This window comes from Indicator indicator, chromosome 21 (genome assembly GCF_027791375.1).
Source record: "Indicator indicator isolate 239-I01 chromosome 21, UM_Iind_1.1, whole genome shotgun sequence".
Taxonomy (NCBI): Eukaryota; Metazoa; Chordata; class Aves; order Piciformes; family Indicatoridae; genus Indicator; species Indicator indicator.
The window spans coordinates 7215677-7243443 of NC_072030.1; the positions used below are offsets into that span (position 1 = coordinate 7215677).

The 27767-nt window shown below is 36.5% G+C and overlaps 1 protein-coding gene across 1 annotated transcript in view; it reads left to right on the plus strand.

Moving 5' to 3' along the window:
- Positions 1–27083, plus strand: part of QSER1 (glutamine and serine rich 1) — a 39860-nt gene extending 12777 nt beyond the window's left edge. The window contains exons 2-13 of the mRNA XM_054390518.1: positions 3580–3689; positions 4971–5135; positions 8473–12171; positions 14953–15248; positions 16666–16782; positions 17387–17520; positions 18894–19105; positions 20670–20807; positions 21912–22009; positions 25396–25548; positions 26019–26114; positions 26733–27083. Coding sequence (XP_054246493.1) covers positions 3580–3689; positions 4971–5135; positions 8473–12171; positions 14953–15248; positions 16666–16782; positions 17387–17520; positions 18894–19105; positions 20670–20807; positions 21912–22009; positions 25396–25548; positions 26019–26114; positions 26733–26873 — 5359 coding nt within the window. The 3' untranslated portion in view covers positions 26874–27083. The remainder of the gene's footprint in view (positions 1–3579; positions 3690–4970; positions 5136–8472; positions 12172–14952; positions 15249–16665; positions 16783–17386; positions 17521–18893; positions 19106–20669; positions 20808–21911; positions 22010–25395; positions 25549–26018; positions 26115–26732) is intronic.
- The last annotated feature ends 684 nt before the right edge of the window (positions 27084–27767 follow it).

The following is a 27767-nucleotide window of genomic DNA, read 5'->3' on the forward strand; positions in this document are numbered from 1 at the left end:
CAAATTTATATGAAAATTTGGTATTATTTTCTACCAGTGATCAGTGTGCAGTGAACTACTGTAGCAGGAGTGTGACACCACTGATCTATTGGTCATAAGGGAGAAGAGTTTTTGGAACACTGTCTAGCAACCAACAATAACAAATAACAAGTATCAAGCAGTGTGAATGTGTTTTTTCAGTCACTCATCCACGTTTCAGTACAAGTGAGAACTTGTGGAATCCTCACAAACTTGGAAATCAGAGCACAAAGGGCTAGACAGCCACAGTGGTATTTGCCGTGCCTAATGTATTTTTGGTATGCGAATTACATGCTGTTTAAAAGCTAAATTTTATAAAAAGAAACCCTAAGGCAGTAACCTTTCAGGTTGTTGTGTTTAGGATAAGATAATGTAAACTGAAGACATATATGCAGGGTTTTTTGAGATAAGAATCTACATTCCAGCAACTAGTAATTATACAATAAACAATTACCTGTTCTAATAAATACGATGTTTTTATTGAAAGACATATTCATATTTGAGGTTGTGGTTGCATTGACTATGACCAGGGAATTTGTATTCAAAGAATAAAAAAAGCATCATATATTTTGAGTGCTCCTGTGATGCTTGTAATAACTAGAATTTTGAGATCCTAGTGGTGAAGAAGGTTTTTGAGATACTAAGTCTAGAGATTATTTTATATCCCAGTGTTAATTTCAGCATCCTCATTATGAAGCTTTTGTCAAAAATTCTTTTTTGAGTTGCTTTCATCATTCAGAGCATTTCTGCTTCATGTCTACAAGCTTGTGTGCTAGGCTGTCATGTAGCCTTTGTATATGCTATACCTTTCCTCTACAAAAAAAAGGTTTTATCACAAGGGAGTGAAGAGAAGGAGATGAAACATAATCTTCAAACAGCCAGAATAAGTAGAAATTTAAAACTGAAGGAAAAAAAAACCAAAATGACAAACCACAAACAAAAAACCCAAAAGCAAGCAAGCAAACAAACTAAAAACCCCAAACCATGCACACACACACAAACCCCCCACTAACTAAACAAGGAAACAAAACCTCCACCCCCCAAAAAACAACCCCACAAACTCCAAAGGATTTCCCAGATTTTCAGGTGGTTCATTTAAAGTTCATCCACTTTTTGCTCATGACTTTCTGCTGTTAAAATGTAAGAGGAGGAGTGATGCAGTATTACTTAACATAATCTATATCAGTTTTTTGTGGAGTTTACTATCTGGAAGGATTTTTGCTGCAAATTGTAGGCCTGCTTGCCTAGAACACTGCGGTGCCAAACATGCCTCTCAGCCTGAAAATACCTGAAATGGGAAAAGGAAGGTGTTCCACTGTATGAATGATATATGGAGTATGAGTTCAGTTTGTCTTTAAGATGCGATGTGGCCCCAGGCAGTCTGATCTAGTTGGAGGTGTCCTTGCTCACTGCATGGGGGTTGGACAAGATGACCTTTGAGAGCCCCTTCCAACACAATGCAATCTATGAATATGTTTAAAACTGAAAGTGTGAAAGAAAAGTCTACTGTGCATAGTTTTGTATACAGAAATGCTTTTAGAAAGCCTGAAAGTAAAACTAAGTAAAACCTATTACACATAGGAAGTTTTCACAAGATCAGCATTTGTGTTGAATATCATCCTTGTTAACAGTGCATGTGCTGCCATGGTTCAGTTTAGAAACTTATTATGTAGCTCCTTTTAGTTTTACAAAATTTGAGGAAAATTTGAGTGTGGGGTTTTTTTCCTAGCTGTGCAAATTTGTTCAAACTTAACTTTAAAATTTGTCTTCTACAAATATTTGCATTTAAATTTATGTTTTACATGCAAAGCACTTCTAATTTTTTTGTCTTTTTTTTTAATACTGTAAATAGCAAAATAACCTAAGTGACATGCAACCATGCCTGCCAATTGCCCATAGTAATGATGCAAATAATTAGATTTCAGTCAGCATGTAATAGAAACCAGTTGCTGGTATGTAGTGTTGAGGTGTGCAAAGATTTGTCGTCTACAACATAAGCACATCAATGTGCTGACTCTGAGTTGAGGTTTGGAGGTTTTCTAAATGGCAGTTACTGCTGTGAAAGGTGTTAATGCGCTAGACACTGAGTGCAGCTGAGAAAAGCAGTAGTTCTTTGGTTTTTCAAAGGATTTTAGTTCATTCTTGAGGCTTGTGCCTTAGTCTGGCACTCTGACTATAGGAGCCCTGCTATGCTATAAGCATCTGAAAAGGAAAATATATCCCCTGTTAGTGCATTTCAGGCACAGAAGTTAACCTAGAGGTCTGAAATGCTGTGTCTCTTACAGAAAGGCTCTTGGTAGTTCATAATGCGCAGAGGTCACAGTGCTCTTAGAGATTCATCAGATCTCCACTGCCTCCTCTTGTTGTCTTAAAGAAAATGAAGCAAATCCAATAGTGCTGCCAATTTTTATATTGTTTGGTGACTTCTATAAAACTTTCCCATGATGTCATAATTCCTGGCATCAATGTTCAGTTTTTCCCTTATGCAGAGCCCCCTCATCTCAGGGGATGAAAGAGTATCAGGATGAAAAGTCTCCCTTACAGCAGTCAGTGGGGAGGTCCCTGGGTTTTGCTGTTTGGTTGTTTTTTTTTTGCATCTGTTTACAATTGAATTTTGAACTTAAAGCAATCTCATATGTACACTGGACTAAGTAGCAGCTACCTGTAACCTTAATGTTCAAAAGGCAAGAAGAGAAAAAGAAAAATGGCTACTCAGTCATTCTGGCTTTCATTTCTCCCATGTGACTGGTGCTGTACAGAGCTGAATCTGGAAGCTTGAAAGCTTTGGGATTTTGTTTTACTTCCCCATCCGTTTTCTGCCTTTTAAGTTGGAAATCATTAGCACTTTCAGCAGGTTCCTAATGTTGCTTGTTGTTTAGAGTACACTTGTTTTCTGCATTATTGCTTTTGCATGGCCCAAGACGCTGTATATTTTCAGTGTGCTTCCATTAAGCTTGATTAAAACATCATGCTAATTTAGATGACTCATTTTAAAATGTTAAATAAAAGCTGTAGAGCATTATCTTACATTTAATGTGTAGAGGTCTGAAGACTGAGATTTGTCACTTGCTAGTGCACTGTCAGTTTTATTAGAATGGTACCAAAATTAACAAAATCTTACCAAAAATGATTGCTCCCATAGCTTCCTAGTTATTCCATACGTGATCCTATAAGTTTTAACACAATCAGAAGTTAAAATGTTTAAGGAACATGTATTTGCAGTCATTGTTTTGCTGACTTCATGTCTGTAAATCATTACAAAAATGTCCATCCAGTGTTTCCTATATTTGAACCAGGAAGACCTCTGTCTTTCTGACCTATTCTGTTGTAGACATTTCCATGATCAACTTCAGTTGTTGTAAGGAGGTAGGGTTTGTTCCCTAGTAGTACTTTTAAAAATCTGCTTAACACGTTTCGTGCTGTCTTAGCACAACCACATCTGTCAGATTTTGGGCTTGTGTTTTATTTCAGCAACTTTGGGGCACGTGGTTGGGATTTCATAGTTGTACTTTGTTTCTATAGCTGCGTATTTTTGTTAATAATGTTTAATTTTTTCCTTAGTTTAAGCTATGGAGGAGGACATTCATCACATTCAGAAACAGATCTTCACAGACAAACGTACACAGCTTCTCATCAACTTCCTGGATACTCTACTACACACCATCCTACTGGTAACAGTCCATATAAAGAGATTACAGTTTACGTAGTTAAAGGACGGTAAACCTAACCTGTTACATAGTTTAGGTTTAAGTGGATGAGTTTTATAATTGGAGGGAATTTGTCATTCAGGTGATGGGAAGTGAAAAGCTACGTTTAGAAAAGCTGTTTGTTGTAGAGACATAACCATCAGTTGTTAGCTTTCATGAAAAGGTTAAGTTGAAAGGAAAATATTAAGGGGGTTATGCTTGGTAACTTGTTTTGGGTTCCTGGAAGAACTGCATTTTTTCTTCAAAATACTGCTTTTCAGCATCTGGCCTATGCGTCAAGCCCAAACATTAAGTAAGCCTCAAAGCCAGCTGGAGAAATCATGCCAGTTCTTTTACACTAAAGCAAATAGCAAAACTAATGCAAGTTGGAACATACTATTGCTAGTGCTTACATGTACAGACTGACTCATAGTGCTGAGCAAAAGTTAAAATTTACTTTAAATATAGTAGCAGGTTAGGCTGTGTTACATCTGCATCTGGATCTGTCTGTAGCCCCTGATGATGTCCTCTCTCCATGTCTCAGGAGATGACAGCATGACCTCTTCATACTCTCTTCGACCTAATTTCTAAGGAAAGACATTTGAGCTCATGTGCTGGCTGGAATCTGCACTTTCTTGGCCAGGTCCTCAATCAGGAGGATGTGGAGGGTCAGAACTGCAGGCCATGTTTCAGGGTACAGACATAGTCTCAGTTATTTAAAACTCTGAATTTCCCCAGTGCTTCCTCTTGAGGCCCCTGCCATTGAAAGGTGTGAGCAACAGGGAACACACAAAGGTGTTTGAAACAGGGAATGCAACCAAATGCTCTTTTCTTGTTCTGGTCCTACAGAGAAGTCCAAATGGCTACAAGCTGCCTGAAGGGGCAAAAAAGTTGACACAGAGAAATTGAACTTTTATTTTTTTCAGAAGGAATTCTCAATGTTTAAACAATTCATGTAAAACAAACAAAAAACAGGATCAGTGAATCTTCAGATGAAGTGAGAATTTTATTGGTATGCCTAAACATTGTTTTTAAGCATCATATTTGACATACATTTAGTAATAGATTTTTAAGTGTATACTCAAGCTCCAGTTTGCAGTTGCAACACTGTAGAATAGCTAAATGCTGAAAAAATATTATATTTTAATGAATCACTGAAGTTTCATAGATTAGTCAATTATTAATGTTGTTTGTTATTTGACTGAGCTTTTTTGTAAGTTCCTCTTAATTGTCTGTTTTGTTTCATTTCACTCCACCCTCATCTCTGCCTTTCAGGAATATTTGATACCAGTATGCAAAGTGCTGGAAGTAACACTAAGGAAACTTCTTCAGTTATGAATTTTCTCTCTGCTATTGAGTCTCGTACTGCTCAGGCAGTCTCTTCAGGATCAACCCTTTTGCCACAGTTCAGAGCTCCTTCCTGGCAAACAGGTGAAAAATTTCTCTTGATTTTTTTTTTCCCTCCATGATTCTGTTGAGTATTTGGGAGAATTTATAACACAAAGACCTTGACTCCCTAAAAAAAGTTACATGTCTTCTACCTTTTTCTCATCTCAGTATTTAAAAGCTCAAAATCAATGAAGTTGTATTAGCAGAAGAAATAGATGGAGAATTGCAAGAGCAGGTGTTGTACTTGTTTAGGAGGAGATGAGATGTGAAGGATATAATTTTGTCTAACAAGTCAAATTTGTTCTTCACCTTTGTTTAGAATTAGTCTCACTAATACCATAAGCACATTCAGGCAGACTACCTGCACAGCCCAGCAGATCTTTCATTCTTGAACTCTGTCATAGTTCCCTGTTCCCTGTCATAGTTCTTCTGTCATATTACAACTAAAAGTCTATGGATAACTCTAGCCCCTTTGTACACAGACGTAACAAGCAAGGTGTTCTCAAAAAAGTCTGAGGTGCATGCCACATAAAAATCAGTGATCTAATTTGCAAATAAACGTGCTGTCTTTTTTTGGCAGACTGACTGCCTTCTATAAATCTCCTTCATCCGTCAAGCTTTCTGTGCAGAGTAGGAAATTTTGTGTATTTTGAGCTTACTATGGACTGCCACAGCAAGATAAGTGTTGCTGCTGCATCTGTGGGTAACTTCAAGTTATGGTTCATCTTACGTAGTGATTGTGGAGCTGTGCAGTGAATCAAATCTATTCACTGATGTGACAGAAAACATTAGGGTAATTTTTTAATTTATTTTTGCTTTAGTGGGATATTTTTTCACTGTATTGGCAAGCTGGCCTGTGTCTCAGTGCAGCTGTATGGTTGCTGGTTCTGATTAAGGGAGAAGACAAAAGGTAGGAAGAGGCAAGAGCTGAACAATTCCTTTATTGCCGGTTTGCACTTGGTCTCTTAAGTGTAATGTGCAGCTGCATTTTGTGAAGAGCTACTCAAAAAGTAGAGAAGAGAATGTGGTTTTCTATTCAGCATGGGCAAAAGCAGATACGGGGGAGCACAGATGAAGACACACTGTTAGTCTGTCAAAAAAAAAACTTAATATAAATCAATGGTGTTTAGAGTTGTGATGACCCATCCTCACATCAGATTGTCAGCTGGGAAGAAATCTTTTTTTCTCTTCGTCCTAGCATTTTCTCCATTGCAGCCTGCCTAACAGTGAATTGTGAAGAATGGGGAGACATGCAGTGGGTCGGGTTTGATGTTGATACCAGTGATTGAGAGACTTCTCAGTACTCATTACTAAGAACTCATCAGTAAGCCCATTTTCAATATTACCAGTTCTCTGAGCTTTCTGTTGTCCTTTAATTTTTTTTCCCCTGCTTTTCTGTATCCTTCAATCCTCCCAAGTTTCTTCTTCTGAGACCTTTGTCTTTACAAACTTTTTTGATGGGTAAAACAAGTGCTCCTTGCTCTCAAGGTAATGTTTCTTTAGAAGGGTTTTTTACTGTGGAATTTTCCCCAAACTCTTCAACTGCCAATTTTTTGGAGGAAAAGAGGAGCAGTGTGTTTATTATATTATCCTACCTACCAAGTCTTCATTTGATGTGTATTAGCAATGTTCTGATTTCTTCAAGTACTGTGCTGTATGTGCACACAACTTTCTGTCTTTGCCATACCTTTCATCTGCTCTATAAAATAATACATAAACCCCACCAGTTCTGTCAGTAGTAGTGCTTCTGTGTCTGGCTTTGGTCTGGATTAGGAAATACCTATGTAGTAGGAAGGGCTTTAATTTGTGGAATAGAAGAGAAAAAAATGCAAGTTTTAGATGAAAAATGAACATCTGCAGTTAAAGCAGGAATAAGTTCTTCCCCTTCTTTTATTCTTCCACATTCTCCTACTGGTGTTAGTGGTAGGGATAAATAAAAGAGAACCCAGTGGTACATGATGTTGTAGTCTTTTAGAATCAGAAAAAACCACCCCCAAAACATTAAAATACTGCTTATGCTTTCTTACTCAGAAAGACTTTATTGTTGACTAATGAAAAATAACCTGCAGTATCACAACTCTTCATATCAGTTTGTTTTGAATTGAAAGGGAGAAACAAAGAGTTTCCTTTGTAGCTTCATCTGAAACTTCCAAAGCAATTGTGTGATTAGGTTGCAATTAGTTTAAGAGGACTTAATATATTTTAAAATGAGATTTGATTATTTGTTTTAAATGGAAATTATTTCTCTCAAAACAAGCTTTACTTAGTCAGAGTTTTTTTAGTTATTCTTAATTGATCCAAAGCTATATTAAGTATCGAAGAAGAACTGAAAAATGTTAAATTATACCACTGATGGTCATTTCTTTCTCTGATTTGAATACCCTTCTAAATTTTCCAATTGAAATTGATTGCTTTGAGAAGTGTAAACCTCTCTGAGGAAAAAAAATTGTCTGCTTTAGTTTGTAGACTTTGGAAATGGTACACAAATTTCACCAGCACCTGTGAGTTACAAGGTGAAAAGTGCTGAACCATATGGATCACTGCTCTTAAGCCCCAAAGCTTTCAAGGGAATTTCACATTCCTCTTTCAGTTGGAGTAGTACATTCAGCTGAGAAATCTGGTTTAAGCCAGGATGTCATAACAATGTCCAGATGCAAATAAGTCATATTATACTTTTGATTTGGATAGTTGCTATTGGACTGTGCAGATAGTTGCTGTCTGTGGGTATTTTGGACCCTCACTCTAGAAGGCATACAAATCACTTCTATTCTTTGTGTGGAAAGTCAAAGCCCTTCTTTAAAAAATGTGTTGCAAAATATATAGGCCATTAGCTTATTTCACTATAAGCTTTGAAATGTTTCACATAAAGTGAGTTATAAAAGTATTTGTGAGGGTAAATGCAGGGGATGGAATTGGTCCTTTAACTGTGTATGTATTACAATTTGGTAAAGTGCAATTTTGCCTTTTTTTTACTGTATATTTAAGGTGTCCAGGGCAGTCAATCAGTTGTCCTCTTACTAGGAACTTCTTGTCAAACTGCAACAAAAACTAATAAAGAGGCATCAGTTTCAAAGCAGAATTAAACTTGTACTTTTTTTTCCTTCAGGATATGATTTTTTTTATTGCCTGCAGCAATTCACTGTAGCTATAGAATTTGGAGATCTTGAAAAAACCTGCACTTCCAGTTTGAAAATTACCTACAATAACGGCCTCCTTTTATACGTTTTTGTTGAAAAGGGTGGCGGTTCTAAAGAAGGTTGTATTTACAAATGCTGTAAGATCTTACCATTAAATGAATTATAGAAGTGCAGAGCATTGTAACTTGTAAAGCTCCCTTATGCTTTCTTTTCCTTCTTGTTCTGTTTTTGGTTTTTTTCAGGTATGCATTCCTCAGCAGCCTCAGAACTATTTGTTACTGGAGCTTTGCCAACCTCTGGCACATTTCCACCAACATCTGCTTTATCAGCCTACCAGCATCCCAACACATTCAGCAGTAGAAACTTCGCTACTAGTCCTTCTCTTACTCTTCAAGATACTACTTTCAGTGCGACATCAAATGGTCTCTTGACTACCCATGACCCTTTGTTACAGATTAAAACATCACAAGGCACTGTTTCAACTGCTTTGACTTTTGAACGCCTAAGCAGTTCTGTTTTGAGTACTAATATACCACCTCAGTCATCAACATACCGTTCTGCTCAAGAATCTGCACCCCATCTTCTGCAACCTCAGTTTAGTTTGTTGCCTTCGACCCTTGGAGGAGCTCAGCAGGTTTCTCAGGCGTATAGCACATCTGTCTTTACTGGTTCTACTGCTTCTATGGATAGAGCACTTCAGCGAGAATGTAGTGTTATTAAACACCATCAGCGGCCTTCAAGTACTCAGTCTGTTCAGGCTCAACTGACTGTTTCACAGCATTCCTTACACAGCTATTTAACAAGTACAAGTGGAGTTAATTTTCAGGATACATCTAGGCACCCAGCACTATCCTGCAGTCCAGTTGGAGATGTTACTCAGGTGAGCAATGGAGGACCACAGCAGAAGACTTCTCAAGTCACGGTGGAACTTGCTCAGTCGTACCCATCTGCAATTCCATCACCTGGTTTTCAATCTGGTTCCACAGCAAAAGTGAAAAACTGTTCCACAAAGCAGCCTCCAAGGTCAACAAAGACCCCAAAACCCCAAAGTGTAGCTCCCACTGTGCAGACACAAAGCTATGCCAAAACTGCACAGAACCAGAGTTCTGTCATTACCGGGCAAGCACAGATCTATTCTACAGCACAGCTCCCAAGCCTCTTGTCGGTCAGCCAGTCCCAAAACTATGTTTCCTCCCAGGTTCAGAATGTGCCACCTGTCAGTCACTCGCAGGATTTCCCATCCAGCAAGGTTGAGAAACTGCCCTCACTGTATAAAACATTGACTTTTTCTGGGCAATCGCAAAGTATCACTTCTGATAGTCAAACTCTAAGTTACTCCTCAGAGGAACAGGTATTGACCTCAGTTCCAAATGAGAACTACTCTGGGCAAACGAGGGAACTTTCTTCAGTCAGCCAATCTCAGAGCTACTCTTCTAGTCACTCTCAGGGTTTATCTCCAGTTAGCCAATCCCAAGTTAGTTTTTCATCTCAATCACAAGTTTTATCAGCTGTTAGTCCTTCAGAAAGCTATTCTTCAGGGCAGGCTTTAACATTAACGTCACCTTCTCTTTCCTTTAATGCCTCTCCTCGGATACAAACTCTTCCAGCCTCGAGTCCTAATCACAGCTATATTTCTTTACATTCTTCTCAGAACTCTCAGTCACAAGAATCCTCTTCACAGTCTCAAAAGTTTTTGCCATCTGTTCAGTCTCCTCCTTTTGCATCCCCAGCTCATTCACAGACACTGCAGAACAATAGGCCTTCCTCAGAAGCAAAGTCATACATTAAGAGGAAGTCTGACTCTAACTTGTATGCCTCAACAAAACAAGAGGAGGAATTGTCGGTGCAGGATATGCAGGCCTTGCAACAGCAAGCTGCTCTTGAATCTTCCACTCAAAGGCTAACTGATGAGGAAATCAATGCTCAGGATACATCCTATAGGGTCTCAAAAGCAGATGACCGGTACTCTCAAAGTGTCATCAGAAGTAATGCTCGTCTTGAAGATCACGTTGTTGGACTTACTCTTCAAGGAACAAAAAAAGATGAAAGAATGGTCAATTCTGTGGAACACCTTTCCCAACATATTGGCCATATCACTAACCTAAGCCATGATATAAAAAAGACAGCTAATTTAATGCAAACACAAGTAACTGTGAGTGCTAAAGAACTAAACCAACAACATTCTCTTATGCATAAGGTACATGAAAGTAAAGCTCAAGAACAGCAAAGCCAGGTCATTAGTACACCACCACAGGTTCAAACTCATGCTTTGAGACATGGTCATCAACTGTGTTTGCCCAGTGCCCAGGTACTTCTGGAATCAGCCTGTGACATGCAGATTCTTCATCAGTCAATATTGCAGTCCGGTTTAGGTCAAGCAAAGGCATCACCACAAGTGCAAAGAATACAGAGTCCTCAACAGGTGACACATCCATTTCTTCAGATGGATGGTCATATTATTCAAAGTAACGGGGGTCATTCTCAGCAACAACTTCATTCTCAGAATTCAGAAGTAATGAAAATGGACATTTCTGAGCAGTCAAAATCACTACAGCAACATTTGACAACAAAAGATCATTTTACTCAGACAAATCAACATGATTCAAAAAATCAATTTGTTTCTCTTAGTTCGATATGTTTTCCAGAATCTATGCTTCTCAGTGATGAGAGGAATATATTATCCAATGTAGATGACATCTTCACAGCAACAGCAGCAGCTTGTGGAGTGACACCATCTGACTTTGCCAAATCAGCTTCTAATGAAGAGGAGATCCAGTCTGTTGAAAACAGTGCAGAGTCTAAACCACAGTTCCAATCAATGGATGTAAGACATGTGTCTTCTGCTTTCAGTGCCTCACCTGGTATAGTTGGAAAGCCAGCAAGCATAAGTAATCTTTCTCTGAACGGAGGCCAGATTGCTATAAATCTTACACCAGTGGCAACAATACAGACAAAAACTGTGAACCTTGATCAACAACATATTGAAACTGCTGATCATGACATACCAACAAGAATGACCACTCCCACCCTTGGCCCTGGTCAAGAAGGGCAAGAACAAGGGGCTGTTCCAGTTAAGAAACAATCTAGCATCAGTCATGAATCTGAAGAAGATAATGATGCTTCTGCTGATGGTACGCTGAATGCAAGAGACTCAGAATTTGTTTCAAGTGGTAGAAGTCTAAGTGAAGAAAGTGCTGCTTCAGAGAATGATTTTAATATGGGTGGTGATGAAGGTACAGTAGCAGCCAACCAGTTAAAGGGTCCATTGCAGCCACTCTCTGTGCCCCGAAGTGGAGATGGAACCATTAGTAGAACTGAAGAAGAATGCCAGGATTTAACTCAAGGGAGCCTTCAGAAGAAAAAAAGCAAAGCAAAAAGCCAAACCAAAACTGCTGCAGAAGATGACAGTGCAATTCAGAAACAAGTAAAAAGAAGTGGACAGTGTAAACGTCAAAATTCAAGAGGAAGTGACTCGTGTTTAACATACTCTTCTCCTGTTTCTGAAAGCTGTTATGATACCTACCAGCACCAGGAAAGAATGAGGCAAAAAATTAAAGAAGTTGAAGAAAAACAGCCTGAAGTCAAAACAGGATTTATAGCATCTTTTTTAGACTTTTTGAAGTCTGGGCCTAGGCAACAGTTTTCAGCTCCAGCTGTACGAATGCCAAACAGGACTAGACGACCAGTTCCCCAAATAGTTCGTGCCCCTTGCCTACAGGCCTCTGCAAAGCCTCAGCCAGCAGCAGTACCTGCAGTTGCTGAGGTTAGTGGAGAAAGTCCAACCAAAAAATCTGATGAAGAACTGAAGAAAAATTTAGAAACATTGCCTTCATTTTCTTCTGATGAAGATGATTCTGTCGGGGGTAACCACGATCTTCAGAAGAGCATCTCCACCGCATTATCAGCCCTGGATGATACATCCGATAGAAAGAACAAATCAGGTAAACCGGTTCCTTCAAGTGTGTATGTTGAAGGAGATGTCTGTAGTTGATAGGGAAAAAAAAAAAGCGTAATTTTAGCACTCTTCAGTTCAGGTAAAGGTTTTGATTTGCTTTGATTTTAATCACAGTCATAATTATGAGTTCTATTCAAAAGATATGTTGATTATGAAATAAACGAGTGTTTATTAGAATTGGAAAATATGTCAACTTTTTCATGCCATACAAATAGGACTCTTCTAATGCCAAAAAGTTATTCTAGTCCAGAATTGGCATGATGTATCTGTTCTCTGACTTAGAACACTAAGTGTGATTTTCATCTGGAAACCTCAACAAACCGTCATGCCATGTGTTTTTAATCTGTTTTTTAAAAATCTAGGAAGAGAACATATTAACAGTTGCCATGAGCAGAGGTTAAGTTCTTCCTAGGTAGAGTTAAACATGCACTTTCTGTAATGATAGAGTTGCACAGAGTATGTTTAGGACAACAATTTTTGCCTTGTAAACTGAGCACTGATTTAGTTAGTCTTGTCCAAGGTAAGTCATTTGACTTTGATTTCAGGCATATTAATAAGGAGTGTTGTAGCTCCATGTTCATACATTGCTAGCAAAAGTACACAATCTGGGAAAGGTTGTTTTGGGCAGGGAGGGCCAGGCAGCAACTGATCACTGTAATAGTTATTTTTCCACACACTTTTCAGTTTCACTTGTATTACATAGATGTTCTAGGTCAGTGTTCATATCTTTTAACTGATGCTGCCTTGTTCTGAACCATTTTCAAAACACGGCATGTTTTTGCCCAGAAAAAACATTTCATTAAAGTCTGTTTTTCTCTGGTAAGGAATTAAAAACTATCCTGCTAATCACATAACTCTACTAATTCAAGAGAAATATCATTACCTTCCAAAATAATCACAGGGAGAAAATGAAGCATTTCTTACCCAATTCTCAGGACCCACAACCCATAGGCTGAATCTTAACAAAATAGAATGAAGTATTTTTTTTCTTTTTTTAGATGAAAGATTTATATTTATTAATTTTTTTGGGGGGCCTAGTGGTGATTTAGGAATACCTGATACTAAGCAGTATTTCATCTTGATTACTGCTCTGTTTTCTTCAGTGGTTATTTCTATGAAATTTTGTGAAATTCATTTTGGAAAGGCTATTAGAGAAGATGAAGTGCTGCATGTCTTTCAGTTGAATACATATTTTAAATAAGAATGCAGTGATTTATTTATTTCCCCCCCACAAATCAAAATCAAAATCAAAATGTGGACAGTGCCATGTTGTCAGCCTCTTGCTGAAGCTTGGTCTCTTAATAAGCCATGTTACAACATGTACCACTTCCTCAGGAAAAATGTCAAAAGTTTTTTGTTGTGTAGGCATTTCCATTACTGTTTTATTTGGAGTAATTTCTTTTATAGTTTCATTGTGTCTTTGTTATTCCTATGGATGTAATGTTTACACCGCCAATTTCTTGATTTCACTTTCCTGTTGTATGCAAGTCTGTACATTATATAAGATGCTTAGTAATGACTTCTTATTTGCTGATGTTTTCTGTATTTTCTACTAATTCCCTCTTCTGTCTGGTTTTTGCACACAAGTATGGAAAGACAGTTATTAAAACTTAGTGTTAAGTATGTTTATCTGCTGTTCTGAATAATGTCAATATGCTCAGGGAAGTAGCAATGTCTAATTAAAGCTGCCATAACTTTCCCTGAACAAAGAAGTACAACATATTTGCAATAATGTGGTGTGATATATCCAGAAAAATATATTCCATGACTTAGCAATTTCAATGAATTGATTTAATGAATCTTCACTATTAGGTATTGACACATTAACTTGATACTTAAATCATTTGTTTTGAGTAATTTTATCAAAATATGTCTGTTTATCTTTTTCTTTCTAATTTTTCAAGTGAAGAAGTCAACAATTAATAATGATTGTAACAAAACTGTAAAGTGGATATCTTAAGTCTGAAGTCAGTTTCATAAGTGATACTAGTAATTACTCTAGCTAAGATAACTTGATTTTTTTAAGATAGCAAGTCAGTGTGAAAAGTAGTTTGTATAAAAGAGTACAAAGTAATTTCTAAAAAATATTCTAATTTTTTTCAGATGGGAAAGAATAATATTTTGAAAGGTGGGAGCTTCCTTTAGCTCTTTGGAATAGAGGAGTAGAATAATGTTCTTTCCCTTCTTTGTTGTGTATCATCAGTTCCCATTGCTCACCTCTGTTAGTATGAAAAATTTATTAGGATATTGACAAGGTTTTAATCTTGAAATTTCAGTTACAGTGTCACAGGATATAAATGAATGATGCCCAAAAGTCATACAGCAAATGTTTCTGGATTTCATGTGAAATTCTCTTTCCCTTTGTCCAATTTAAAAAAACTTTATTTAGCAGATTGAAAGACAAAGTGTTGTAACCTTCACTGTTGTATTTTCTTATTCATACAAAGTACCATAGTATTTCCTGTCCATCATGTCTGTAACTATCAAATTGTTTTCTAAAGAGCTGTCGTCTTTGTTATTTCCAGATGCTAACAGATGCAGCAGTTTAACACAAACAAAAGGATACTAGCTACAATATTTTGGTTTTCTTTAAGGTTTAGTTTTGGCCAAGATAATGCTTCTATTGTGACTCTTAAATCAGGAGTTTTTTCCTAGAATAGTTGTTTCGAATATGAATTGCAACAGAAAAGAGGAAAAATTAATCTGTTTCCACGTTATGTTGATAATCCCTGATAATTTAACTAAAATTTGAACTTTTTTTCTTCAGAAGCTGAGAAAGTGACAGTTGTTACTGCTGCCACCACCACTACTACTGCTGTAGTAAAGCAGGAATCTCCACAGGCAATGGCTTCTGTAGTAAATATGCAGGAGAAAATTAATCCAGCTGACCCCTTAAAAGTAGCTCAACAGAATGCTGTCACTTCAGACCAGCTGGCAAAAATACAGGCAACTGTTGCAGTAGAAGGATGCACTGATGAGGAGAACACGGACAGTGGAGGAGAGGGCATGTACAGAGAACGTGATGAATTTGTAGTGAAGATTGAAGATATAGAGACTCTAAAGGTAATCTGAGTACTTGCTATGACAAAAGAAAAAGTCAGCCAAGAGTAATACTGTGTATGAGTTTAGCCTCAATAACTACCAAAAGGGGAAAGGCTGCAGATTCGTGTTCTGTTTCTGTTCTAACATTCCCTGGCTACTGCCAAGATGCCTTAAAGATGTCTTTTTAGTACAGGTTATTAATATATTTTGTATGTGCATGACCAGTTTTATGCTACATACGTGAAAAAGTAAATCTGTTGGTAACCTCTCTTAAAATTTGGAATTCACTTTTATTAATATTAAGAAGCATACATTTTTTATAGCTGTTGACTACTACTTTCCCCCCCCCCCCCTTTTTTTCAATGTAGCGTTAGGCTTTTAAGTGTAAGGTGGGTGTAACATGGACTTGTGAAAAAGATCTTGGAATTATCTTTTATTATTTTTTGAAGAGGTTCTGCTTGTTATTCTACTAAGAGATGGCTTCCATGAGCAACCAGTAAGGCTCTTCACATGAATTTATGGGAATGGTCCTTTTGTCTTCGATTTCTTGTTTTGGTTTGTTTTTATTCCTTCTCCTTATTAAGTGTTGTGCATGTCCACCTTTGCTTTTGTTGCTGTTACAGCCAGCAATATTGTTATTATTAATTTCTAGTACTTACGATTACTTGTCTATGTGTTCATCCTCTTGAGCTTAAGTTTTAAATGAGTTCAGGTAGCTTTGTTCTGTAAGACAAGTGTTACCAGTTTTAAAATATTCCCTTGTCACTTACAAAGCTGATAATGGTATGTAAAAAAAATATTTTGAATGCTGAGCTTATTTAGTTATTTAAACAGTTGTGATAAAAGAATCATACTTGATTGTATGTTTTCCAAAAAAAAAAAGGTTTTTTCAGTTAGTGCTTTGTGTGTAGGGTGTAGGATTTATTAGCTCATTAGAGCTAAATGTTTCCCATTTGTTTTTAACGTGATTTATTTCTCAAACTGCATGACGAAAACAAATCAACTCAAATTATTTTTATTGTGGGCTTCTGCTCCAGAATCTTTAGGGACCTGAAAGTTTTTGTATTATTACTTGTGATTCTTGCATTTTTGTTTTCATAGAGCAAAAGAATAAGAAATTGGAAATTCGTTATATTGGTGTAAAAATAGAAGTTCTGTGGCTCAGCTGCATGCCACAGGAGCTAAGACATCCCACGATAGGCAAAGCTGGTTGGCACCGTGTCATCACTGTGCAAGTAAAATTTGTAGATTGCATTATACTTATTGTAGTTCATGTCAGACTGTCTTGATGCAAACAACACAGTGAATAAGGGTTTGCAATTTTGAATTACTTTGTTCCATCCCTGGGTAACTTGCTCAAAAAAAAATACAATGCACAAGCACACCTCTGGGAGAAAAACAAACACTATTCTTATCAAATGCTGTTATGCTCTTACAGGTTGCTCTGCAAACAGGGAAAGAGCCTCCAGCTATTTGGAAAGTACAGAAGGCTTTATTGCAAAAGTTTGTTCCTGAAGTGCGAGATGGACAGAGAGAGTTTGCTGCTACTAATAGTGTGAGTCTTAAAAATTCCTTATGAAGCCTCATGGAAACTAATTTCCTTAATGGAAGTCTAGGATGCAAAATAAAACAGGATTCAGACCTATGTTGTTAGCAACAATCCTTGAGAGGGGGGAAAAAATAACAGGTTTCTTGATTTCCTGATTTACTCCTACCTTAAAATTCTCTCTAAATATATTCAGGAGCAGATGCTTTGCTTTTCAGCTTTGATTCTTTGGATTCAGGCCACATAAAGGAACACTTTTTCACAAAACAGAATTAAGTCAGTGGATCAACTGCTTTCCACAATTGGAAGGATACAGATAGGATATGATTTTGACAGGCAGCCATTTGCCAGGCAGATAACCCTTTTGGGATAACACATGGGGAGGATTACAAAGAGAGAAAACAAAGCCCAAAGTACCCCTTGCCTTATTTTATTACTTTAAATATTATGTGGATATCCATTGGATAGAGTCTCTTGAAATGCTGTAGGATGACTTATCTTTCTATGTAAACAAGTTGGTTTTAAACTGACTTTTCTTTAGCATTTACATTTTTAACTTGTTAATAATTGTACTTCACAGAAACAACTTGTGTATTTTTTCTTTTTTTTTTAGTATCTTGGGTATTTTGGGGATGCAAAAACAAAATACAAACGAGTGTATGTGAAGTTCACTGAAAATGCAAACAAAAAGGAGTATGTCAGAGTATGTTCAAAAAAACCACGAAGCAAGCCTGTACAGTCAGCAAGGTATTTTATTTCCATTTGTTTTTCATTTTGTCTTACTGTTTTCATATTAAGAACACACCTGTTCTAATAAACAAGACTTGTAACTCAGGATTATGTTAATTCAACCTTTTAAGTGTGTTTTGCATTGGGAAATGAGATACATTATTGCCATATCAAGACTTCGCTACCTTTTATCTGTAGATCACAATAAACATTCATTTTAGACTTATTAGGGCTCCATATGCTATTTTTTTCTGTTGTCTTTTGCCTTACTATGCAGCATAAGGATAGAAGCTTACAGGTATAGTGTAATATAGTGTAATAATTGTTTTGTGTGGTGTTTTCTCCTGTCCCATGGACTTTGTAAAGTGAGCTACAAAATACTGTTCCAGAACCTGTTCTTCCAGTGCTCTGAAACAATCCTGTCTTTTGACAGAACATGATCATGATTAGCTTGTATCCATATGTTCTCCCAGTACGGGTTTTGGCTTTCCCTGGTGTTTCACTGTGTGATGTATTTATGGAGAGCAGTCAGATTCCACCTCTGTCTTTGTTTCACTAAGCTCAATGAATCAAGGTCTTTCATCTTCCTTGTTTAAGGCAGGCTTTCCATTCCTCTGATCATTCTAGTATCATCTCCAGCCATTTTAGTTTGAAATCTTCATCTCTGAGATTAATAGAATTCTTTTCAGTGTTCCAGAAGACACTAACAATGTTTCTTATCTACATTTCACTGCTTCCCAGTTGAACTTTCCCATTAGGACATGAAAAATCTTACCTGGCGCTTCCCAGAATTGTATTCCCTGCATGTTCTCAAAGTTGTAGTGCTTTATTATACATAGCTTTGTATAGATGATGTTAAGTTTCCTGTTTATTTTCCCAGTTTGAGTTGTGGGTAGAAGAAAGGAGAGGAATTGTCTGGTTTTATTACTCTAGTCCTCCAGATCCTGCATTTTTACCTGGATGATATTCTCTCCCATCTTTGTATGGATACAGTATTCCAAATTCACTTTGTTAGCAAATCTCATTGATTACTTGTATTTGTTCAAGTCTGACTTGTTTGGGTTTTTTTAATAATCAATTTTAATATTGGCTCCAATCTATAGCTCGTAGATTCTACTAATGTCAGGCAATTTAAACTTTCTTTGCCTGTTTATCAAGTTACAACAATGGAATCCTGTTTAATTGTACGTAGCTGAGAAAAAATGTTAAGCCTTATATCAAAAATATGGTAGTAGGGTCTGTATGAACTAATTCCTAGTTATATTAGACAGTGAAGTAAGTACACAAAATTTGTGGGAAATATATTCTGGTTACATAGGACTGTCACTATTTTATGAATAGTAAAATGCGTGGCAATTATTTTCATAAAGATCATCTTCCTAATATTACAGGGCTATTCATTCCAAACCTAGTAGTAGCAACAACAAACCCCCTGATCCACCAGCACCAAAACCAACATCAGCAAAAGTCTCTTCTGTGAAACCCAAAGCTAAACAGCCAAAGGTAAAGGCTGAACCACCACCAAAGAAAAGGAAAAAGTGGAAAGAAGAATTTTCCTCTTCCCAGTCTGATTCTTCACCTGAGGCCCAGAGCGATGAGGATGGTGAGCAAGATACCTTTGTTAGTCTCTAGGCCCATTTGAGCTTAACTGAAAATACAACTATAGAAATGCACTGCTTGATCATGCTAATTTTCTTTTACCAGCCTCATGAAAACCTGCCAGTACCACACAAAACTGACTTCTTTGCATTTTATTTGTCATTTGTGCATGAGCATGTGTGCAGCTGAAGTTCTCATATATAGTTGATCAGTTAGGTAAATGTGGTTTTACTACTTGCTTTCTAAGATGGGTAAAATTGTAGGAGAAGGAGCTGATTTGACTTTCCAATATATCTGAAGAGTCAGAATCTTCATTAATTTTCCATTGCATGTCTAAAACAACATTCTTGCAATGCCCATCTGCATGCAAATGTGGGTAGAATTCAGATGTTACTGTTTTTTTTTTTTTTTTTTCAAAATCCAAGGAGAAGAAGCAGTTGGCGTTTTGGCTGCTTCATTTCTTGTCCAAATGCAAGCTGTTCAAATGCAGCCTGCCGAACAGATTTGCTGTTAAGACAATTCATGGTGTCTTGGAATGTTTTCAGTAATTCCCTATTAAAAAAGGAATTATTGATATGTACAATGTTCATAGTGATCACCTGTACTAGCACATTTGCAGTGTGTTCTGCAGGTTGTTTTTTATTCTGTATAGTTGATGTTAAGCTGTGTAGCATGCATGCTTAGTAATGCTGCATTTCCAGAGCGTGTTGGCCTTGGTGACTTCAGCTCTGGATAAGCTAGGGTTGGTGTACTGAACAGTGCCTCTGCTGAAGGCATCACCTTTACAATATTATTTTTCAAGCAAACTTACCAAATAATTAATAGGTACAACTGTCCATATATAAAATTCCAAATATCCTGGTGATAATAGTCATCCATAGAAATAATGGAGTTTGAGAAAGTTTTAACAGACTTGCTAGCAAAATTATTGCAAAATGCTGATACCATACAATGAGCCTGTAAGAAGCTCCAGCACACCTGCTAGTATTGATGACTACTCCATGAGCATGGCTAAAATTGATGGCTGTGAGGAAAAAAAAGATTCCTCAGAATAAGTATAAATATGCTCATGTTGCTTTGCTGGTAAAATTTGTTTCATGTGTAAGTTGGACAATTAGGTGGGATGGACTTTGGTATGCAATTCCTAACTGATATTTAGTGCTTTTAAATGTTTTCCTGTTGGATGGCTTCAAGTTTTGCGGTTTTAGGAGGTACTTGCACTGACATGAAACTTGCAGTTAGGACACTTTATCTGAAGTAATGCATTATCACTTTTCTTTAGACTTTAATCTACAATTATAGAGAAATATTTAAATTCCCTAAAATGTTATAATGTAAATGCTGATAGTTACACATAACTTTACATGTTTCTACCAAGAAAAGAGTACCATTTGTACCAGATGTGGTGTTTGTACCCGTTTTTGACATGTAAGTAGTTTTTTATTTCTGATTCTATTTATACCAGTAGGGGTCACTTGTGTTATAAGAAAGAAACCTTCAGTTTCAAAAAACACAGCTATTTGCAGGACATTGAAGGAAAAATTAATGATGTCCCACTTAATTTTCAGAGCTCATACCTCCAGCTCCACTTGTTACTCGCTTTTTGAACACAAGAGCTATGAAAGAGACATTTAAGAGCTACATGGAGCTGCTTGTTAGCATTGCCTTGGATCCAGACACAATGCAAGCCTTAGAAAAGAGCAATGGTACAGTATGTTTAACATTTGTATGTTTTTATTAGATTTTAAGGTTATTACAGTAAACCAAATGTATTTTCCTTTTTTTTTTAAAAAGACCCACCAAACTTCTAACTGCATACCCATGTGTTTGTGTAGAAGAATGCTACGCAAATTATTTGTGTATGCATATATGTATGTTTGTTTGACTAATCAAAGTAATTTGGAAATGCTGGTTTGTCTGCTTTTTTTTACAGCAGGCTTGTGCTGTGAACATCAGAAATGAGTTCATTGTCCATGTTGCTACTTCCTTAAAATCTTAGCAAACGTTTATTTCAAATTGAAAATTTCAAATTGTTCTGATTCTTGATGCTGTTAAAAATTTTGCTTTTCAAACTCTGAAACCTTAATATTGAGGACAACTGGATTTACTTTCCCTTTGAGGAGAAAATATTTGGACTTACTTAGTGTAATGGACTCCAGGATACAAATCCAAAACTATTCTATTTCTCAAAACATGGCAAAACAGTTGTGTATAAAGACAAAGATCCAGAAGGGGCAATCATTTCACCTATTATTTAGTTGTAGGCTGTTGTTTTTAATTGTATTCCGTTTGATTGTATTAAAAAAAAGTATTTTCTAGACTCGCCTTTCCTGGTTTGCTCTGGTTCAATGCAAACTTACCTCCAGGTTTCTTACCCTTGCATTATGTTAGTAGTCCAACTACAGGCAAAGAAATTGACTTTATAAATAAAAATGCCAGCAGGATGATCTCTTGCAATGTGGAATAGTGAATGTCAAATTGTCTTCATAAAACTGTGATTTGTATTGCACAGGAGAGGATTATCTAGGAAATTATTTTAAATAGTCTCTAAGATCTATGGTTTGTTCTCCTTTATCTTAATTTTTTTCCTTTCAACAGAGAAAACTTAGCAGGACTGGAGTAGGAATTAAACTGCATAATATCTAGACCAGTTTAGCAGGCCGATCCCCCCCAAAAAAGGGTTTTTCTTGCACATTTGAAATCAGTTTCTGTAAAAGTTGCAATATTTTTAACTTCCATGTTTTATATTAATGGGTTGAAGTATATAATCATATATAATTAACTGCTAAGGTTTTTTTAATGTCTTTTAGATGAGCTACTTTTGCCTCACATGAGAAAAATTGATGGTATGCTGAATGACAACAGGAAAAGGCTGCTTTCCAAACTGCGCCTGGATCATACTTTCAAGGTATTCTCTTCCAAATTTTAGGAATTATAGAGTAACAAGTAAGTCACAGACTGCTTGCCATGTAGGCACAATTTAAAATCCAGAAGACACGTTTGTACCAAAAGTGAATATGGATTTGAAAGAGGTGCCATAAATTCAGTGTTTGTGTGGCATCTGGAGAGCATGTTGTGATGGTGGGGTTTATACTGCAAAGGGAAAGTTCTAGTATTGCTCCACATGCTTTCTGGTTCATTCTCAAGCATTTTTTTCTTTTAAGCTTCTCAAGTTTGCCAAAAGCAAGTTTGTTTCCTATTTGGTTAAGTGATTGTGTTGACTAAAATTCTTAATGAACTTTTTACATGACTACTCTGGAGCAGATGTCTGCACTTCTTTGAAGTAGAAAATATAATCAGAGTAGTGTAAAAACCGGGACAGAGGGACTTGAGAACAACTCATGTGTACAATCTTGCGTGTATCTTCAACATGGAAGGTTGGGGCAAGTGTGGATATCAAGCCCATGTTACAGCACCTTTGACATGGTAATAAAACCCAGGTCTGGTTATGGACAGGGAAGAGAGCATCCATACCATTGCAGGAGAAGGTAAGGAGGAGGATAATCACTGTGGTTCCTACCCTTCCCACACACTCTGCAAGGAATAATGCAGATTTCAAAAGTGCAATAAAATGAAGCAAGGTTATTTTCATTCATGTCTCAGCATTAGTTGTTGATGTCTGTAATCAGACTGATTATTTCTTCCTCTAACAGTTTTGAGTGCAACAACAATAAAGCAGACCTGTCTATAAACACCATAAGACCTAACTTGCTTTTTGCCTGTTTCTACTGTCCTCTTATGTCCACAGCACAGAGACACTTGGAGAATTTGTTGTCTCTCTGCACTTCTGAGTGTTTGTTTTTGAGAGCTAGGTGAGGTGGGAGGTAATAGCAGAACTAACAGTTCTGCTTTTCCATTGTGAATTATTTAAAAGATCTTTTTTTCCCCACAGCCCAATCCTGGTAAGTCATGTAGGACACTGAGTGGCCTTGTTTCAGGGATGAAAACACCACGATGAATCATGTGGTTCTTGAACTCTTCTGTTGTTAGTTATGCTGTTTTCCCAGCAGTTGTAGATCTGTACCTGCTTCTTCCTTACAAGTAGGGAGGCATGAGGAGCTTTCTGTATTTTCAAACCATGCAGAGAGTCTTAGAGAGATAGCATGAATTAAGCCTCCGTTTTTTGTTTTCTTTCATGGGAAGAGTTTTGTGTTAGTAGATGCTTCTTTTAGACCTGTCTGTGCAGAGAAGATAGGCCACATTAAGACAGGGTATGAATTCATAGAATGTCGATTGCATTCACAGTATACAAACAGAGTGGGAAGTGGTTTAGTTTGCTTTTTTCCCAAATTTTGGGGATAAAAGCTAGTACAGTCTATAATACTAAGATGCAATTAAGCTGCTTATTCAGTTGAACTTTGTAACTAATGTAGTAGCTTTGCTGTGTGTTTGTGTAGAAGCAAATTGTGAATCACATCTCTAAAGTTAGCTTAAGCTTGTGTTTCATCGTATGATCTTCAAGAAGTTGAGTTACAGATGTAAGGAAGAGATCTGTTTGTGATTTAAACTGTGACATAAAAAGCCTTTATGTTTGCCTTCTGGGATGATGGTACCAACTTGTTCTGTCCTTGGGTCAATATTTTGAAACTGAACACCTGTTTGTCATTATAAGTGTTTGTGTTGGAAAATGTTTGATACTCTTTTAATATTCATATTAATACAGGAAAGGTTACTTTTTGAACAAATTACTAGTTCAGATATTATAGCTGAATGAGACACTGAATCAAGTAATAGGTGAAAAATATCACTCATTCAATGGGAGTGCTTTTACTAGTCTATTTTGATAAGCATAGATAAATTAACTTTTTCCCCCACAGTTAATATGGGATATTTTAGCACTGCATTCCAAACCAAGTCAGACACTGAAGGTAGCAGTCAGAAGATAGTTTTGCCTATAACATTCTATGTATTTGTAACAGTATTGACTCCTTTGGGTTTATAGGGGTTTTTGTAAACAAAATTATAAAATATTACTGTTGCTTGTTAGTTGAAGCTTGATAAATGAAACAGCTTAGCTGAATTGTTTAAATTTAATTTGGAAGACAATTTTATGTCTCACACTCTCAAAGATGTGGAAAATCACTAGTATTTTCTTCTTCATTCCAATTCACATTTGTCTGTTTTTAGGTCAGTGGTCCAGCCATATAAATTGTTCTGGTTAATAGGAGTTCTCCAGAGAAAGGCAGACATGGCCAAAGCCCCTTGATACTCAAAGTCAACCTTCAGGAAGGCTGTTACAGTGGATAGAAAAATTAAATAATTTAAACCTGATGTTGTTGTTCCAGTTTGATGAAAGCATTGCAATGAATTTTGTATATGGACAGGTTAGTTAGTCGAGGTTAGTGCTATCACTATGCAGCAATCTCTGTGCAGTAGATTTTATGGCTTTTTACTGAGGAGTATAAAGCAAAAAATGAAAAATGAAGTGCTGAGAAATTATAGGCAGGGGAAGCTGTTGAATTCTAGTACTGCTTGTATAAAAGAAAATACAAACATTTTTTCAACTTCATTTTTTAACCCAATAGGTCAGTTTACGTCCTTAAGATTCAGTATTGATACCTTTTTTTTTTTCTGTATGCCTTATTTTTTTTCACCTCATGCTGGAGTATAGTACAAAGATACAAATGTTCACTTTACTTGAAATATTTGTACAGTATAGCTGAGGAGTGTAGAACTGAAGCGGGTAGAAATGCAGTTCACTGCTGTGAGTTGATGTCTTTAAAACTTGTGCTTTCTTGAACCAGCCATCTACTTTACTGTGAATAAGCTATTCTATCTTGTGTATATAAGATGCAATTAATTGGTATTTTGCAAAAGGTGGGACAAAACGTACTAAGGTATTTAGTAAGTTGCTACAGTTGGCAAACTTCCCATGCCTGACTAGGCATTAAGCACTTGGGCATCTCCAAATAACTTGGCCTTAGAGATTATTGGATGGAAATGGAATGAAAAGCATTTTAAAAGATAAAATTGCCTAGTGGAGCAGTTTGTTTTGCTCTTTCTAATGAAAGAATCACAGATGATAACTGAGACACCATGAAAGGATCTTCTCGTGTTGAAAAATTACATAAGTCATGAACAGGTGGTTGTGTTTTTCAAACTGTATATGGTTCCTTGATCTGATAAAGACCTTTTATCAGGTCTTTGTAGAAGAATAAATTCTCTTGTAATAAGCTGCACTCTTAACATTTCAATGAAAAATGCCCAATTGATCAGCAGTCAAGTGCCTGCCCATGCTCAAATTTTTCATAATCCTTTTTCATGATCCTTTTTCTTTATCTGCTCTGTTTAAAGAATGCTTTGGAAAACTTTCCTGAACTGACAGTGATCACTCGGGACTCCAAGACAAAAAGTGGAGTAGCATCTGTGTCTAAAATCAAAATGAACGGTAAAGCTTACAACAAGAAAACACTGAGGGCTTCTAAATCAACCACTAAATTGGCGCAGGTGAGTGTTCAGAAGGTTTATTGCTGCCACCATCTGACTTCTAGTATGCTAACCAGGTTTAGATAAAATGCTGCTGTCTAAGACAAATACAGATCAGCTCTTTTGAAGCACAGATCATATGCTTTTTTGCAATGATACCCATCAGTCTAGTAGAAGAATAGTTAAGCTTTGTTAATTCTTGCAGTAGTTCTTTACGAAGTGGATGTCTTGTCCATTTTATACTGCAGTGCATTCAGGAGGACTGAATGCATTCTTAAACCTAGTTCTGATAAAATAACTAAGTAGGAATATGAGGCAATTGTGATTTAGTATAATTTACAGTGTACCCAAATGTGTCAGAGCAATTACTTGCAGTACTCCATTTCTGAAGTGCTGAAAACAAATCTATGGACAGAAGAAAATGTCTACCATGGCTATCTCTGTCTTGGGAAAGAACATGAATTTACCTAAAATAACTGTTCTTTTTGCAGGAATTTACAGTAGATCCAGAAAAAATACAGTTGTATTCTTTGTATCACTCACTCCATCATTACAAATATCACATATATCTAACGTGTAAAGAAGAGGTAAGTATTGTTCTCTTTGAGATATTTTTACCTTCATTAAGGGAATTTGTTGAGGGAATTGAGTCCGCGTAGAGGGACTGTTCTCTTCTTCTTGGTAAATGAGTATCAATTGTGGCCTCCTGTCTTAATTAATTCTTTCTGCCAAAGGGTATGCTGAGCACATATATTATCCCTAATGGGCACTGCTGCCCAGAGCATTGAGATGTGAGGCTTACAAGGTTTGTGTGAAATCAGTCTCCCTCAGGATAGGTAAGCAGTCTTCACTGCTATCAAAAATAAATGAAACAAATGTTATCAATGTGTGTAACTCCACAGATCTAGATGTACTTTTTGTCTTAGAATGCCCACTCCTTTATTTTTTTTTCTGCAAATCCTTAGTGGAAATATTCCAGGTTACAGAAATATGATAGTTAAGCTCTGGCATTGTTAAGAAGTGCATCTGGGGGGCTTTCCCCCTTATTTTTAAAGCTTTAAAGCTTCCTTCCAAAGAAGATTCTTATTTAACTGTAGAATATTATAAAAAAAAATGAAAATTTTGACATGCTGGCAGCCTACCATGTATGTGTATGCATCTCTTTCTCCCTCCCTTCTCTCTTTTTTTTTTTTTCTTTTTAATAGATTTCTTCTGTTCAGAAGAAGAGTGCAGATCTAGGACAAGAAGAGATTGTGCAGCTCTGCATGAAAAATATAACATGGGTGGAGGATCTTTTCGAAAAGTTTGGTGAACTTTTGAATCATGTCCAGCAGAAATGCTCATAACAGAAACGTACTCCCAGATCTCGTATTTTTCTACATCACTAACCTGATGGAACAGAAAGCTCAGAGAGAGGCTCTGATTTATTTTACAATGCCAGACTACGTTCTCATTCATAGCCATTTTTATTTCTCTTTATGGAACTTTGTGCCTTGGCTCTTGCTAAAGAAAAGTGATGCTGCCAAGGAAATCAGTCCTTTGGAGATGGAACTAAACAAAAGCCTAACCACATTTTTAACCTGAAGAATTGTTTTCTATTTTGTAAACTATTGGATAACTTAGTTTTATTTTCAGAAATGTTTTTGACAAGTGATAAAGCATGCACTACATACACATTTTTTTCTTTATTGCTAAAAAGATAATAACACTTAAAGTACTACAGATTTTTCCATCCCTGACAAAGCAAGAGAAAAGTCAGCGTTGGAGTGAACTAATTTTTACATGTCTGGCCACCAAATTCAGAGTTTTGTACATTTTGTGAACAGAGCCAGAGTGACATCAGTTTCTGCATAAGTATATTGTCATCATAAGATCCAGAAATATCATAATGCTTTATGGACTCCTTTTTACTATTGACATGTTCAGGAGACTGAACATGGAGTTGGTGCAATCCTATGACTGCTTTTTGTGTCAAAATTATATTGTAATGAAAGACAATGACTTTAACTATTTTCCCTGTTTTGGAAAAAAAATATTTTCCTTTATACTGTGTTGGTTTTGTTTTTGTTTTGCTTTCTTTTGGAAAAAAAATTCAATTGTACATTTTATCTCACTAATAGTTGTATTTTTCACAGAGAAAATATTGTGGTTGAAATTGTTTCATGTATCTTTGTAATACACTTTCCATTGTTTTCAGTAAATCCTATTCATTTATATGTTGATTTCATATTGTAAACTAT